Genomic DNA, 17617 nt, shown 5'->3' with positions numbered 1-17617 from the left:
GAAATAAACATGTTTCTCTCATCTTTCTGTCTCCTCATCCCAACTACTAGCCAGCTTTTGGTTTTGTTTTGTTTTTGGAGATGGAGTCTCACTCTGTCACCCAGGCTGGAGTGCAATGGTGCGATCTAGGCTCACTACAGCCTCCGCCTCCCAGGTTCAAGTGATTCTCCTGCCTCAGCCTTCCGAGTAGCTGGGATTACAGGCATTTGCCACCATGCCTGGCTAATGTTTGAATTTTTAGTAGAGACAGGGTTTCGCCATGTTGGCCAGGCTGGTCTCGAACTTCTGCTAGCCCCCTTTCTGACACCTCTTGAAACTAACTTGAATGCCAGTGTATGTTGCAGAATTCAGAGAAGACGTTTCTTAACTCTAATACTTCAGGGTGTGTGTGTGTGTGTGTGTGTAAGACAGTCTTGCTGTATTGCCCAGGCTAGAGACTCCAGCACTTCCTAGCTATCCTGACTGAGCACCTTTATTTAGATTTGTTAAAATTTGACTAGAGACAGGGTCTCACTCTGTCACCTAGGCTGGAGTACAGTGGTATGATCATAGCTCAGGGCGGTTTCAAACTCCTAGCTTAGGCAATCCTCCTGCCTCAGCCTCCCAAGTGGCTAGGACCACAGGTATGTGCCACCGGTCCCAGCTAATTTTGTAGTTTATCTTTTTGCAGAGATACAGGGTACTGCTATGCTGCCCAGGCTGTTCTGGAACTTCTGTTCTCAAGCTATCCTCCTGCCTTGGTCTCCCAAAGTGCTAGGATTACAGGTGTGAGCCACCATGCCCGGTCTTCATTTAGGCCTGTTGCTCAATTTATGGGCATGGAGCTGGCTTAATAATGGGAGTCAGGAGCTGGTGGGTTGCTATAAAGCATGCCAGCTCTTTTCCATGCAAAGGCAGTCTGGGACCTTGGCCTACCACCCCAGGGAGGCAGGCACTGGCAGGAGTCAGCGGGCTCCCACACAGCAGGGGGCACTTAGGCTCAAAGGCTGTTTGCGGGCTATGTGAGAGGACAATCCTCAGGGAATTTTTAAATAATTGAGGTAAAATTTACCTAACATAATCATTTTAAAGTGAACAATTCAGGCCAGGCACGGTGGCTCATGCCTGTAATCCCAGCACTTTGGGAGGCCAAGACGGGTGGATCACCTGAGGTCAGGAGTTCAAGACCAACCTGACCAACACGATGAAACCCTGTCTTTACTAAAAATACAAAAGTTAGCTGGACATGGTGGTGTGTGCCTGTCATCCCAGCTACTCGGGAGGCTGAGGCAAGAGAATCGCTTGAACCCAGGAGGCAGAGTTTGTAGTGAGCCAAGATCACACCACTGCACTCCAGCCTGTGTGACAGAGTGATACTCTGTCTCAAAAACATTAATTAATTAAAATAAATAAAAAATAAAGTGAACAATTCAGTGCTATTTAGTGCATTCCTTTTTCTTTTTTTTCTGAGACAAATCTCACTCTGTCACCCAGGCTGGAGTGCAGTGGTGCGATCTCAGCTCACTGCAACCTCTGCCTCCCAGGTTTAAGTGATTCTCCTGCCTCAGCCTCCTGAGTAGCTGGGACTATAAGTGTGCGCCACCATGCCCGCCTCATTTTTGTATTTTTAGTAGAGATGGGGATTCACTATGTTGGCCAGGCTGGTCTCCAACTCCTGACCTCAAGCGATCTGCCCACCTCGGCCTCCCAAAGTGCTGAGATTACACGTATGAGCCACTGTGACTGGCCTGTTTAGTACATTCCTAATGTTGTGCAGCCAACCTCAGGGGCTGTTTGGATGCCTTGAGCTGAGTGTTTGTCTCTCATTTTTCATGCCTCCCTGGCAAATCTCCAAGAACCACCGGGTAGGCTGGTAGGGTGGCTGCAGGGATCACCTGAGCATGGAAATGGGAGGCTGGGGCAGCATTTCCCTCCACCGCTCTACGTCCTCAGCCCCTACACCTGGATACCTTGACATGGACTTCTGATTTTCATTTTTTTACCTTGCCATCTGGCTGGGGTCTTACAAATGCTTTTGGCTTTTTGTCCCCAGGCATTTGCCTGATTAGACCCTCTGTCGATTAATCATCTTCATTCTCCCCTAGTGGAGTCCCACTGGGCAGAATATGAAGGAGAATCCCAGTAGGGTGCACAGGGCTCCATTTTCAGCGGGAGGAAAAGGTGAGCATGAGCATCAGGGTTATGCCTCATGTAGACCTCCCCTGGCTTTGTACAAAGGCCCCTGTTCTGGGAAAGTTGTCGGGGAATCAAATTCTTTTCTCTTTTCTCACTCTCGTTGTCCAGGCTGGAGTGCGATGGCGCAATCTTGGCTCACTCCAACTTCTGCCTCCTGGGTTCAAGTGATTCTCCCTCAGCCTCCCAAGTAGCTAGGATTACAGGTGCCCTCCACCTCGCCCAACTAATTTTGTATTTTTAGTAGAGATGGAGTTTTACCATGTTGGTCAGGCTGGTCTTGAACTCCTGACCTCAGGTGATCTGCCTGCCCCCGCCTCCCAAGGTGCTGGGACTACAGGCATAAGCCACTGCACCCAACAGTAAATCCTTTTCTAAGTACAAAGAAATGTCACTATTTTCAGGTATCCTGCAGTGAGTCCTTTTATAAAGCAGAAGATGGATAATCCATCTGGGTTGTAAATGTAGATTTTCTTATATTGGGTTGGCTTAAGGTGAGGCCCATTTCTCCTGAGATTATGAAGGATGGAGTGGCACTCCTTTATTCATCCATCCATTTAGTGAGCACCTATTAGATTTCACATGCTGTCCTGGGTACAGGAGGCCAGACAGTGAACCCTTTCTACCTCATGCTTGAGCTTGGAGTACTGAGCCATCCAAACTCCCTGAGAGGCCTTTGGAAGGCCTCCCCCTCCAGCCAAATTACAGGCAGGTATGTGACTGATATACGTTTGTCCCTTTGAAGAAGAGAGCAATATCCAAGGTGGCTGAAGGAAAACAGACTTGTTTTTCCTCGTCTGTTGGAAAGAATGTCGGGCTTGCCTGGAGTTGATGCAGTTTAGTTCGGGACATTAGAGGAAGTATCAGGATGCTCTGCCTTCCACCGACGAAAGGGTTAGCAGTTTACCACTTGAGGTCACTTAGTCACAGCTTTTTTTGTTCCTGCTAGAGACCTCTGCCGTATGACCCCATGTTGAAGACCACTTGTTTTTTTGTTTTTCTTGCCTTTTTGTGTCCCATAGCTGGTGAGTTAGAGGAGATGGGGAGGGGTATGATTCAGACCCTGAGAAAGAGACAAACTGCTGGGGCAGCCTCTTGAATTGAGCTGAGAGGCTATATTCTTACTACAAGGCCCGAGGGTGCTATTTATTTATTTATTTACTGACAGGGTCTCACTTTGTTACCCAGGCTGGAGTGCAGTGGTTCAAACTGGGCTTACTGAAGCCTTGACCCCCCGGATTCAAGCAGTCCTCCTGCCTCAGCCTCTCGAGTAGCTGGGATTATAGGCACACATTACCACACTAAATTAATTTTTATATTTTTTGTAGAGACAGGTTTTTACTATGTTGCCCAGGCTGGTCTTGAACTCCTGAGCTCAAGCAATATGCCTGCCTTGGCCTCCCAAAGTGCTAGGGCTTACAAGTGTGAGTCACTGCACCCAGCCTCTGCAGGTGCTTTTTGAATAAATAATTTATCGAGATGAAATCATGAAACATGAAACATTAAATTAACCATTGAAAAGCAAATAATTAGGCTGGTCACATTGGCTCATGCCTGTAATCCCAGCACTTTGCGAGGCCGAGGCGGGTGGGTCACTTGAGCCCAGGAGTTCAAGACCATCTTGGGCAACAAAGTGATTCCTCATCTTTACAACAACAACAACCAAAATTAGCCAGGCATGTTGGCACACACCTGGGGTCCCTGCTCCTTGGGGGCTGAGGCAAAAGGATCTCTTGAGTCTAGAAGGTCGAGGTTCAGTGAGTTGTGTTCGTGCCATTGCACTCCAGCCTAGGTGACAGAGCAAGACTTTCTCAAAACAATAAAAACAAAGCAAATAATTCAGTGACATTTAGTATATTCACTACTTTGTGCAGCCACCCCTATCTAGTTTCAAAACATCTTCTTTCTTTTTTTTTTTTTTTTCAANTGTAGTCCCAGCTACTCGGGAGGCTGAGGCAGGAGAATTGCCTGAACCCAGGAGGCGGAGGTTGCGGTGAGCCGAGATTACGCCATTGCACTCCAGCCTGGGTAACAAGAGCGAAACTCCGACTCAAAAACAAAAAAAAAAAAATTAAATACTATTGGATGTGTTAGTATTCAGAAGCAGATTTCAACAACTCACACTTCCTCTGAACTTTTTTTCAACAGATATTTCACACATTAGGGAGGGCCTGAATTCTCAGAATTGTACCTCTGTAAGTTCATAACTGCCCTCCTCCTTTAAGGGGTGGGTGGAGAATCCCACTCACCACTCAAGCTCTTGCAGGTCTGAAGGCAGAACCAGTGTGAAACAATGGGTCCGCTTTCACTCACCACTCCCAAGGCCGAGAACTATCCAGTGAAGAGTGGCCATGACGTGGCATGAGGTTGCCCAGGGGTCATAAGCAGTTCACCTTCACCAGCCATTTCTCTCACTTCTTTAGTGTGTGGCACAATGCTCCCTAACATCCCACCTTTAACGACCTGTCAAGAAAAAACATGAGTGCAGCAAACTACCAAACAAGTACTTGCTCCTAGGAGCAATTCAAACACACTTTGTTCAATAATGGTTTCATTCCAACTGGCCCTAAGAGAAAAAAAGAGTAAGGAATTTTTTAAAGCCTATTTAACAAGATGAAGCCTCAGAAGGCAGTTGGCTTAGATGTAAACACGTGCTGCACCAACAAAAGCCAAATCTGAGGTGTCAACAAAAGGAAGTCACTCTTATTCTAGAAACAGACCTTAAAAGTAGCTAGCTTGGTGCCAGTTAGAGAGAGGCAGGGCAAGCTTAGTTATGCACTGCTGGTTAACATACCCACTCACCCTGACAAAACCACTTTAAAATCGGGGAGCTATTGTCTAACAACCCTTTTGAAATGCTATTGAGAGATGAACTTTACATTTCTATGTAACTTCAAGATGCTGCTCCCAAACACAGCCACACCAGGTATTTCAATTAAATAATTTTATTGGGGAAAAAAATCACTTTGAGCACCAAAGCAAGAAAACTATTATTCAATCAGTTTCCCAGATCACATGCAAAGAACACAAATGCTCAGGGTGGGCCTGGCAGATGGTCCACAACCAGCGGCTGCGTTCAGCTGGAATGGACCGGGGTCCCACAGTGTTTGTGCCACAAGTCAATGGCCTTGCTCACTTTCTTGCCCAGGCTGGAGTGGTATAGTGGTATAGTGGTATAGTGGCACAATTTTGGCTCACTGATGCCTCCACCTCCCAGGTTTAAGCGATTCTCGTGACTCAACCTCCCGAGTGGCTGGGATTACAGATGTGCACCACCACACCTAGCTAAATTTTGTATTTTTAGTAGAGATAGGGTTTCACCATGTTGGCCAGGCTGGTCTCGAAATTCTGACCTTAGGTGATCTGCCCACCTCAGCCTCCCAAAGTGCCGGGATTACAGGCATTAGCCCCCGCGCCCAGCCTCCCAAACATTTTCATCACCCTGAAATAAAAGCCAATAGCCATTAAGCAGCTGGTCCCCATTCCCCCTTCCTCCCTGCACCCCACAACCACTAATCTCTCAGTCTTTATGGATTTCCCCATCCTAGACATTTCATATCAGTGGAATCATACAGTATGGAGACTTTTGTGTCTGACTTCTTTCATGTAGAATACTGTTTTCAAGGTCTAGCCGCGTATTAGCAGGTTTCAATTCCTCATTCCTTTTTATGGCTAATATTCTCTTATGTGGATATAGACACCATTTTGTTTATCCATCCATTGATGGACATTTGGGCTGTGTTCCCCTTTTGGCTGTTTTGAATGGACCTGCTGTGAGCACACATGTACAAATACTTGTTTGAGTGTATCCATTTTCAGTTCTTTTAGGCATATACCTAGGAGTGGAATTGCTGGATTTAGGGTACTTTTTCAAGGAAGGGATAAGAGAAAAGGGCTGAAAGCGTGGCTGGGGTGGTGAGAATCAAGGGAAAGGAAGGTCCCTCTTCATCCGGACTGTATGTGAACGTCCATGAGGAAATGGAAATGGAAATGCACCATCGACCAAATCTTGGAGCTCCTCCTGCATGCCACTCATGGGCCTGTTTCAGCTTTAGCATCTTTGCTCGTGCCAATTAACTTTTGCCTATCTTAAAAAGGCAAATTCACCTGCAAATGACAAAGATTGGTAGTCAGTGAAGAGAATTAGAGGAATGTGCCCCAGGCTTTGAAGGCAGTTCCCAGAGAGGAGCCCCAGGAATGTGGTGAGCCAGGGCTGCTCTGATGGAATCCTTGTGTGACCTCTCGTGGGGGAGGGGGACAGCAGTCATTTGAATGCATATGTTTCAGCATGTTGGTTAAGCACGCACTCTCTAGTCTCACCTTGTAGGAATTCCTCCCTCCCTTTTTCTCCATATATTTATTAAGCTCTTACTATGTGCCAGGCACTGGGCTTAGGTATGGCAGAGGCAATGGTGAACAGGACGGGCATGGTCCCTGTCGTTTTAGAACTTACGCTCTCACTCCATAATCTCCCATGACACCTAACACAGGGCTAGGCGCACCAACGTAACTGACAAATGTTTCTGGAAGAAACTACTTCCAACCCTCAAGTGACATGGGGTACAGAGGAGCACCTGAGCTGGCAGCAGGACTGTAGTCGTTTTTCAGGGAGTACATAGATCTAATGTACGTGACTAGAGGTTTCCCGCTCTGGTTACTCAGCCATGACTCTGAAAGCTTCTCCCTGGTTGCCGTTTCCTTCTGGGGAAACCCTTCATCACCTAGAAGGTTGCTAAAGAAATGAGTTATTTCAGTAGCCCACAATGCTAATAGGTGTTGTTATTGACAGGATGATCCCAAAGGGATATTGGGTCATGGTGGTGCTTCCCAATGGGGGAAACTAGCTCTGCTTCTTTCAGTTGACCACCAACTTCCTCCTGGAATTTGCTTTTCAGGGGGCACCCTCACCTCACCTGTGCCCTTTGGACTCTCTCCTCTCTGGTTGCCCAGGTGTCACCTGAAGGCTGGTGGCAGTCATACACAACTAAGTCAGCTCACCAGTTGTACTGGGTGGCATATTGGCTGAGCCACAGATGATACAGTGGGATTTCTTGTGAAAGCCACTGGACCTGCTTTGTGTCCAGGTAGGACTAAGAGGTGAAATAATTCTACTAGATAGTGCCTAGCTAGGAAATGAGGAGGCTAAGGGGTGGCCTGATGTCTGTCTGTAGAGCAAGTAAACAAAAGATTGTTAAAACTGTTTTATTGTGGTCAGATATACAGAACCCAAAGTATACTATTTTAACCATTTTAAAGTGTACAATTAAGTGGCTGTAAGTGCATTCACAATGTTGTGCAACCACCGCCACTATCTAGTTTCAGAACTTTGTCATCATTTTAAAGGAAAATTCCGTCCCCATTAAGCATTCACTCCTCCTTCCCCCTCCCCCCAGGCCATGACAACCACCAATCTGCTTTCTGTCTCTATGGGTTTGCCTTTTCTGGACATTTCATCTTGATTGAATCATACAATATGGGACCTTTGGTGTCTGGCTTGTATCATGTAGCATCCACACAGGTAGTGTGTGTCAGAATCTCTTTTAAAGGCTGAATAATATTCCACTGTATGGATATACCACATTTTGTCTGTTAATCCATTCACCCATTGATGGATGTTTGAGCTGTGTCCACCTTTTGGCTGCCATGAATAGAACTTCTGTGAATGTGCACACAGACAGGTACTTGTCTGACAACCTGTTTTTAGTTCCTTTGGGTATATACCCAGGAGTGAGATTGCTAGGTCATATGGTAATGCTGTGCTTTACCTTTTGAGGAATGACCAAACTTTTCCACAGCAGCTGAACCATTGTATATTTCCATCACAGATTTCATCAGTTGATGGACATTTGGATTGTCTCCATCTTTTGGCTTTTGTGAGTAGAGTTGCTGTGAACATTCATGTATAAGTTTTTTTTTCTTCCTGTTGATATGCATTTTATTTTCTTTTTGTTTTGAGACAGAGTCTCACTCTGTTGCCCAGGCTGGAGTACAGTGGCATGATCTTGGCTCAGTGAACCGTCCACCTCCCAGGTTCAAGCGATTCTCCTGCCCCAGCCTCCTGAGTAGCTAGAACTACAGGTGTGCGCCACCACACCTGACTAATTTTTATGTTTTTAGTTTTGCCATGTTGGCCATGGCTGGTCTCAAACTCCTGACCTCAAGTGGTCCGCCGCCTCGGCATCCCAAAGTGCTGGGATTACAGGCGTGAGCCACTGTCCCCGGCCTCGTGTATGTTTTTATTTGAACACCTGTTTTCAGTTCTTCAGGGGCATATACCTAGGAGTGGAAACAAAAGGATTTTATGAGGATAAACCTTGCTGCTTTTCTCATGTTTTCAAAGATGAAACAGAAGGACTTATGCATATTTATATTACTACAAATTGGAGAGATTGTGATTCGATAAATGAACATTGTGAGCAATAGGGAATTAAAATCCTGGGATAGGTCTAAGAGTCTGCTCGTAGAGTAAAGCTCTGCACCATGTAAAATGGAAGTCCCAAACCTAAATAAATGCCTTTAGGCTTAAAAGGGAGAAGAAGGCTGGGTGGGTGGGGAGTGGCGAATTGGAGCCCGCATGTGTCGCTGTTCCCTCTAGCCAGCTGTTGACGTGCAGGAATTTGGACACAGTGTTGCCAGATCAGATTTTTTTTTTTTTTTTTCACAAAAATATTGGGAAGTCTGGATTTTTAAGTGAAATTGCCCAATTTAAAAATGTTGGAAGTCAGGCTGGGCGGGGTGGCTTATGTCTGTAATCCCAGCACTTTGGGAGGCCAAGGTGGGAGGATCGCTTGAGCTCAGGGGTTTGTGATCAGCCTGGGCAACATGGTGAAATCTCATCCTCTACAAAAATGGAAGAAATAAAGAAAAAAGGATTAGCCAGGTGTGGTGGTGCGCCCCTGCAATCTCAGTTACTCAGGAGGCTGAGGTGGGAGGATCACTTGAGCCCAGGAATTCAAGGTGCTGTGAGCTATGATCATGGCACTGTACTCCAGTCTGTGCGGCAGAGCAAGACCCTGACTGAAAAATAAAATAAAATGTTGGAAGCGTGTTGAGATTTTTTTTTTTCTTTTAAAGCACTGGGCCAAACACCAGGCAGTCAATGGGTTAGATTGGTCTCCTGTCCCTTTGTTTGTAGTCTCTGACTAAGAACAGGAAGTGTGTGTCTCTCTGGTCACTCCTGGCCTCTCTCGTAGTCCTTCCTTCCCTTCTCCCGTTCCCTTCGCCCTGTGTGCATGGACTTCATTTGGAGATTCCTTCTCCATCTTCCCCTCCTGCTCTCATCGCCTGCTCTTCTTTCTTCAGATCACCTCTCAGATCTTCAGGGCCGAGCAGAGGGTGATCCCGGTGTATCCTGGGATTTTTACAGCAGTTCTGTGTTGGGTAAGTTTGAAGTGGGATCCTTCCCACCCTCAGCTGTGGCACAAAGATGTGGGATTTGGCTCGGGTTTCACCAGGTCTTCTCAAGGACAGGAGTAACCCTGTGGCGGTATCCCTTCTTCCCCTTTTAATGGCTTACAGACCCTTTCAGACCCAACCCGACCCCGATCCTAACCCCGTCTTTCCCGGCAGATGCAGAAGTCATTTGCCTAAACCAGGAAATACGCCACTGATTTGGACACAGCCATTCCTCATTAGCCCTCTACCGCTCCCCACCCTGGACATTTAAACAATTCTCTTTCTTCCAAGGTCCCTTTCTTCTCCCTGGCTTTGTCTTAACCCTGCCAGAAGCCCTATGAGCATTGTCACATCTTCCAATATTGCTCAAACTCAAGAGGGACCCCACCCCTCACCTGACAGCTCCCATTCTCTCCCTACCCTGCCCCCAGGATGCACACACAGTTTTCCAAATAGCTACTGTCTTCGGAGCCCTTAGCCTTCTGGCCATGGCTTTCCTCTCTTGGAAGATCAGCACGTCTTTGTCCATGGTGGTCATCTAGCATTTGCCCTTTGGGCTAGGGGGCTGAAGATGAAAGGAAGCACCCACTCCTACCCTTGGGGGAAGCTGGAGGGGAGAAAGTTGGGATGGAGTGTAACTGGCCACACCCAGAATGTGGGCTGGGGAAGGGAACCGGCTGAGCCCTCTCTGGGCTTCTTGGGAGCCCCCCAGGCAGTGAGGCAGCTTGGGAAATCTACAGCTAGAGAATGACGTGTTTTTACCTTGCCCTTGTCTGCTGATAATATCTTCATCAGGCTTCCATCTCCAACAGCTGATCAGGTCATCCTTGACGTCACCTTGCTTTTGCCAGTTGGAGTGGGGAGAAATATAATAAATCTCTGGCCACAGAATGGCCACAGAAGATTTCTTTCAGGACCACAACTTTCATGTGCCTTCCCAAGGATGTGAGCCATGGGACCGGCAAACCTTGTCCCTGACTAGGGGCCTGTGGCCTTGTCATTTATCTCCCAACTACCCCCTCCATGCCCCTTTATCTGCTTGGTACATTTCTTTTCTTCGGTTTTGTGCATATATCTGAGTCCTAATTCTCTATGTGCTCCCCTTACAGAGGAAAAAGACGGGTTTGCCTGTGACCTGCTACATAATCCTCCTGGGAGCTCTGATCAAGAAGGAGACGATCCGATGGAAGAGGACGAATTCATGTTCGAACTCTCAGACAAGCCTCTTCTCCCTTGCTACAACCTCCAAGTGTCAGTGTCCCGCGGGTAAGTGTCCGAGAGACCCACGGTGACTGAACGCCAGGGTCCTGGCAACAGTGGACGCCCTCACTGGGAAGGTGGAGTTCTGAAGGAAGTGAAGACCTGGCGAACAAGCGCCATCACACATGACAAAGGCTAGCCTGCCCTTTTAGCCCAGAGTAGTTCTGTTCAAATTAGAGGCTGCAGGCTCCGTGGACATTGACTAGCTGTATTTCCTGCACCCCAAAACTAGATTCTCTCTCCGAAGGCTTTTTTCTACTGTTACTGGGTATAAGCGATGATCTGAGAGATACCTGGGTGGATGAACTGCTAGAATCTCTGGAACATTTTTGTGGTTTCTGGAGGTAAACAGAGTATTTGCAATTGAGACTGCTGGAAAAGCCGGGACATGTGGTTGCCATAGCCATGGGGCCACTAGGGTCCTTCAGTGATCCGCAGCCTAGTTTCTCAGTGCCGTAGTTTACTGAGGACTTTTTTTTTTTTTTTGAGGCAGAGTCTCACTCTGTTGTCCAGGCTGGAGTGCAGTGGCGTGATCTCAGTCCACTGCAACCTCTGCCTCCCGGGTTCAAGCTGTTCTCTGCCTCAGCCTCCCGACTAGCTGGGATTACAGGCACCCGCCACCATGCCTGGCTAATTTTTGTATTTTTAGTAGAGACGGGGTTTCACTATCTTGGCCAGGCTGGTCTCGAACTCCTGACCTTGTGATCCACCCGCCTCACCCTCTCAAAGTGGTGGGATTACAGGTGCGAGCTACCGTGCCCAGCCCTCAATGCCATAATGTTAGCAATGTGGTGGTGCCAACATTGTCAGCCTAGATGACAGCATATTATATTGGTGATCACCTGTTTAAGGAGACTAGAATACACTGTGTACCTGACACTAACATTAGATTGAACTCAGTTTAATGTTTATTCAGTGGTCCTGGAGGGAGTTCGGCAGCCAGCAGGGCCGTGGTTTTTGTTGGATTTCCCCACATGTCAGCGTGTAGAAGTGCTGGCTGAGAACACGGGCTGAATCGCCCTTTTGTTCTTAGCCTCCATGATTTTTTCCCTCTGATTGGTGTCTTAACGTATTTCAAATACTTTTGCAAACAATTGTAAGGATAATTTTTCTTTTATATCTATTTTTTAAATGTCAACTCCGTGTTAAAAACCAGTAAGCCAGCAGCCGGGCGCGGTGGCTCTTGCCTGTAATTTCAGCACTTTGGGAGGCTGAGGTGGGTGGATGGCTTGAGCCCAGGAGCTCGAGACCATCCTGGCCAACATGGCAAAATAGCGTGGTGGCGGGCGCCTGTGATCCCAGCTACTTGGGAAGCTGAGGCAGAAGAATCACCTGACCCTGCGGGGTGGAGGTTGCAGTGAGCTGATATTGCCCACTGCACTCTAGCCTGGGTGACAGAATAAGACTCCATCTCAAAAATAAAATAAAATAAAATAAATCCAGTGAACCAGCATGATGTGCACAGGATAGGGAGCTGAATGGACAATAGATTAGGAGCTCTTTAAGTAAGAGCCTCTGTTTAGGGCTTTAACCATTAGACCACAGTTTCTTTGCATCCCCCCCACCCGCCAACCCCCTCCACACACACACACACACACACACACACACACACACACACGGCCTGATCAGAATAAAAATAGCGTATATGATGGCACTAGTAGAGATCAAGTTTCAGGGGCTTTTGGTCCTTATTCTTCTGGGCATAAGCTGATCCCTGAGGGCAGGGCGGGGCCTCTGGGATATAGTGTTGCACGGTTAATTAATTCCTTCGATGTATTCAGCACCTCTCTCTCTGAAACAGGATCTTGGGCTTCAGGCAGTAAAAGGACCAGGGTAGTCTGCATTAGGTGCAGACAGAACACAGGCCACCAAGGGCTGCGTGCCCCTCAGTGAACCGGTGGCAGGCACGTGGTTAGCCCAGAGCCCAGTACCAGCAAACCTGGTTTTCCTGACATGACATCCTCCAGCGCTCCTTCTAGAGCTGCCCTTCCCCACAGCTGCAGCACACTGTGAAAATGTCTGTTCTTGAAGAAGTTGGGGGTGGGGGTGCTAGCGTAGACTGATGCCTCTGAGGCCCTATGGCGTGCAGAGGGGCCTTCTGAATCACCAAAACAAAAATGAATTCTCATCACTAGTGTGCATGTTTTCAGGGCTTTTTCCCATTCTTTGGAAGTGATGGTCCAAGTGTGTGCTATCTGTAGTCCCCTTTTCTTAACCCAAAGCGCTCCATTTCCTATTCGTGTGAGATAAGAACTTGCTGTCATTTGGGAGAAATGTTGCGTTTTAGGGATAAGGATCGTGGGTCTGGTTAGATGTTTAAGGCGCTGGAATGGAACATTTGATTCTATAAACATGTCTTCAACAGCTGTGCCAGGTCAAACCCTGGGGACCAGAACTCAGCTCTGGCCTTCGAAGAATTCACTGTCTAGTGCAGTAGATGAACAAGTATATAATTAACCCTAATCAAAGACAAAATGTCCTAAACAGATTTATTGTAAAAAAACTCCAACACTTTCAGAAGGGTGTCAAATGCAAAAAGTTACAGTCCACGCTGAGCCCCCATTGCCATGCCACAGAGTGAACCACAGTTTAAGGTTCTTTTGCAATACTGTCAGAAGTGGGCTTTGTTAATAATATTACAATAGGGTTGTAAATCAAATGCCATGAGACCATGGGAGATGGAGGAACAATGAGTTACAAGTGGGGAAGTTTTCACAGGTGATACGGTATCTACCTGAGCTGGGCAGGGAAGGAGAGAAAGATGGAGAGCAAGGCATGGAAACATACAAATTCAGAAAATAGGGGGAGTCTTTTATCATGTGACTGGTGCTTGCTGGGGTGGGAGATACAATGTGGGGTATGTGTGTGTGTGTGATTAAGTGGACATTGGGCTGAAGAAGTTGGAAGGTCTTATATAATATCATGGTAGTGGCCAGACATGGTGGCTCACTCCTGTAATCCCAGCACTTTGGGAGGCTGAGGCGGGTGGATCACTTGAGGTCAGGAGTTTGAGACCAACCTGGCCAACATGGTATAACCCCGTCTCTACTAAAAATACAAAAATTAGCCAGGCGTGGTGGCGCGTGCCTGTAATTCTAGCTACTCAGGAGGCTGAGACAGGAGAATCGCTTGAATCCAGGAGGCAGAGATTGCAGTGAGCTGAGATCTCGCCACTGCACTCTAGCCTGGGTGACAGAGTGAGACTCCATCTCAAGAAAAAAAAAATCATGCGAAAGAATTTGGAATTTTTCTGGAGGCACTGGGGATCCATTGAAAGCTGTTTAGGGAGGGAATGGAAGGTCAGACTTTCTTTGTAGAAAACTGTAATGGTAACAGATGATCCAATGAGGGTGAGTAGGGGTGCAGAAGAGTGACCCCTGGCAAAGGGAAACCAGTTAGGAGGCTGATAAGATGGAGCCCAGGCCAGAAGTGGCAAAGGCTGGAGCTGGGGTCGTGGAATAATGAGGAGGGCAAACTCTGTGAACTGGGACCACTAACGTGGAGAGGCAGCATTTCTTCCTGCATTAGTCAATGTAAGCATTTGGCCCGGGACCGGCCCCTCCAGCACCCCTCCCAGCTGTCCCCAGGCTGCCACCCAGTCGGGTGTGCTCAGCAAAGTCAGACTCAACTCACTGTAATGTGAGCTCTGGCCCTGCAGAAACGATGGTGCTGCTGCTAGAGAAAAAACTTGTCTAATGCATTCCAGAGCCAAAGAGAAATGCCTTTTGGATTACCCGCAGTTTAGGCCTTTCTCCACGGCTCCCCCTCTGCTGGGGAAGATCTTGGAGAACAAGGAGGCCAGGGAAGTGAGAGTGAGAACAGGAGAGGGAATCCAGCCGAGGTTGGCAGGGGCGGGAGTGCCGGGTGGGGGAAGACCAGTCCCAGCAAATGGCCAATCCCAGGTCACAGGGGTGCGGGCTAAGTCCCCAGGAAGCCCACTAAGAGTCTGAGGTTCTGGAAGGCTCCTTTCCCTCCTGCTTGTGTTATTTTGGAAGAGATCGGTTACGGATTGAGTGCTCACCGTTTAGCTGAAAGCCGGGCCAGGCACTGCAGGGGACAGAAGACATTTGCCTCAGCTATACCCAAGGAGCCTGTGGTTTAGCAGGCGACCGGGGAGCCAGACTGGCAGTGAGTTATAATGGGAGATGAGGGTGGCCGCGCAGCCTTCGTGGGTTTTGCAGGGTGTTCCGGGTCGGTGCCCCCACTGCTCCCCCAGCCTCCTTCTATAACTCCCATCCTTGCCTTTGCAGGCCCTGCAACTGGTTTCTCTTTTCCGATGTCTTGAAGAGGCTGAAGCTTTCCTCGAGGATCTTTCAGGCCCGGTTCCCGCACTTTGAAATCGCCACCTTGCCCAAGGCTGAGTTCTACCGGCAGGTGGCCTCCAGTCAGCTGCTGACCCCTGCCGAGAGGCCTGTAGGCTTGGACGACAGATCCCCCCCAGGCTCCTCTGAGACTGTGGAGCTGGTTCGGTACGAGCCAGACCTACTTCGGCTCCTAGGGTCCGAGGTGGAATTCCAGTCTTGCAAAAGTTGACCAGGAAAACAGCCCCTCCTTTTCTTCTTTCTCCTTCCGAGTTCACCCTTCCCCCACCTCCCTTGTCTTTCCCCCACCGAGCACCAGACTGCAGAATGAGGCAATAATACGGACCAACAAGAAGCCGCCTTATCAATGCCAGCATTAGCGACTGGACTGTTTTTGTTTTTTTGGTTACAGTTAGTTCTCATCTCCCTGTCGTCGTCATTGTCGTGGTTGGTGATGGGGGTGGAAAGCTGAACTCTATGTCTGAGGACAATAGGTCCCAGGGGTGGTGGGAGGTGTCGCCGGGACTGGCCTCCTTGTATATGACCAAGACCAAACCTGGGCCCTGGGTGGCCTTGGCCTGTCCCAAGGAGAAATGAGAAAATCCCCGATCGCTGAGCGCCCCCCCCAACTCCATTCCCCTGTGTTCTTCTGTCTTCTGTAGTATTTATTTGATTAGTATTTAATTTGTACTGTTTCATTGGTTTCTGAGAAGTCTGTATCACTGTGACGATTTGAGACAACTTGTTGTTCTGAGGGACTTTCTTTACCTCCTTTCTTTTTCTTTGTTGATGAGCTCTGACAAAGCTATTCCCAGGTGGTTTTTCCCCCCACTGGGGTGGGGTGGGGTCGGGGGACATGAACTTGTGACTAACAAAGCTAGCTGCTGCCGGCCCAGGGCTGGGGGCTTGGGGGTAAATCCTGAAGCTTTGGTGCTCCCCCCCCCGCCCCCTTCCGCCCTTTGCAGCAGCCCCACTATCTTGAGATTAGTGTTGACAGGGAGGGGAGGATTGTGGGGCCAGGGCTTAATAAGTGACTCTAATAAAGGGGTGTGGAGAAGGGATCTGAGGGGTGAGGGTGCCCCTCTTCACGCCTTCTTCACTGCCCCCCTCTGAGTGCACAATACGAGTTTGTTCCTGCATCCTTTCCCCAGTGCCCCCACTCCCCCAACCTCATTCTGGCCTCCCTGTCTCGAGATACTGAGCCTCTCACCTCCCAGCCCTCGGCCCCGATCCCTGCCCCTTCCCAGACTCGCAGCACCCCTTCCTTCCTCTCCTCCCCACTCCTCCTCCTTCAGACCCCCATTCTCCTTGGGAATCTGCAGAGGGCTCTGAGACTGACTGCCAGATGTGAAATCCAGGCGTCAGCTGTTTCCTAGGCAAGGGCAGGAAAGGGTTCTCCAGCCCTTGCTCCTCTCCTGCCTGGGGACCTGAGGTTGAGTGGTGGCCCCACCTGGCCTCCCCCTCGCCTCTGGGCTCCAGCGCTGGGTTTGTCCAGTGATAGAGAGAGGAGCTTGGGTTGCGTCCCTGTCCCCGCCCCCTCTGTGGTGTTGTCCCTCCCACTCTTCTTATTTTTCTACCAATTGCTATTTTTCCGAACAATCCTTGTAGAGTATGTACCATTCAAAGGCAGGAGGGCCTCGCCATGGCCAGCTCTGGTTGGAAATGGTACAGTTTTATTGTACAGGTGCTAAAACAACAACAACAAAAAAGAAAATGGAAAAAAAAAAGATTAAAAAAAAAAAAGGAAAAAAAAAAGCCAGTTTGAGGATGGGACAATCTGTTCTCTGGAGGCTCCTGAGCCCTGCGGGAGCGTTGGTGGTTATTTTCTTTGTATTGTGTTTGTTCTTTGTTCCCAGGGGGTGGGGGAGTTCTCACCCCCGCTTCTGTAGGACTGCTTCCCCACCCCCACCATACTGCCCAGTTGGTTTTAAACAGTTGTTTTCCCTTTAAAAAAAAATACATATATATATATATATATATATATATATATATACACACACATATATATATAAAGTTGAGGGGTTTTGGATTTTGATTTGTTGGTTTTGTTGGGGTTCCTGGTATTGTGTAGTTTATTTCATGTTCTGTTTGCCTTTCCTTTTTTCGCATTTGGGTGTATATTCTGGCTACCCTTCATGTTTCATTTTAAGCAACTGGCTGTGGAGTCAAAAACACTTGCATACTGAAAACTGTGTGTCAGGGCTTCTGTCTCCCGTCTCTTTTTCTATCCTCCCCTTTGGGACTTGGTGGTGGTTTCAGAAGGTGGGCATTGTGATGGGGAACCCCGCCCCCCACCATCCTGCTTTGCAGCTGTGGGTCCGGAGGGGTACAATGAATGAAGGCAAGGTGGAGTGGCTAGTGAATGTTGGGTCACGATCTAGAAAGAAAAATAAAGGCAGGGGCAAATCCTAGGGGCGGGGCCAGTGGGGCAAATGGAGCATCTGGCTCCTGTTGCTTTGGTTTGGGGTCCAAGGGGGTGCCTGGGCAGT

General features: G+C 48.4%; 1 protein-coding gene across 1 annotated transcript in view; it reads left to right on the top strand.

Annotated features, from left to right (window-relative positions):
• BCORL1 (BCL6 corepressor like 1) overlaps positions 1 to 17119 on the top strand; it is a 76111-nt gene extending 58992 nt beyond the window's left edge. The window contains exons 11-13 of the mRNA XM_017507522.2: positions 9475 to 9552; positions 10677 to 10833; positions 15078 to 17119. Coding sequence (XP_017363011.1) covers positions 9475 to 9552; positions 10677 to 10833; positions 15078 to 15360 — 518 coding nt within the window. The 3' untranslated portion in view covers positions 15361 to 17119. The remainder of the gene's footprint in view (positions 1 to 9474; positions 9553 to 10676; positions 10834 to 15077) is intronic.
• The last annotated feature ends 498 nt before the right edge of the window (positions 17120 to 17617 follow it).

The sequence above is a fragment of the Cebus imitator genome, unplaced genomic scaffold, assembly GCF_001604975.1.
Source record: "Cebus imitator isolate Cc_AM_T3 unplaced genomic scaffold, Cebus_imitator-1.0 Scaffold376, whole genome shotgun sequence".
Taxonomy (NCBI): domain Eukaryota; kingdom Metazoa; phylum Chordata; class Mammalia; order Primates; family Cebidae; genus Cebus; species Cebus imitator.
This window is presented reverse-complemented; position numbering and strand designations above follow the sequence as displayed.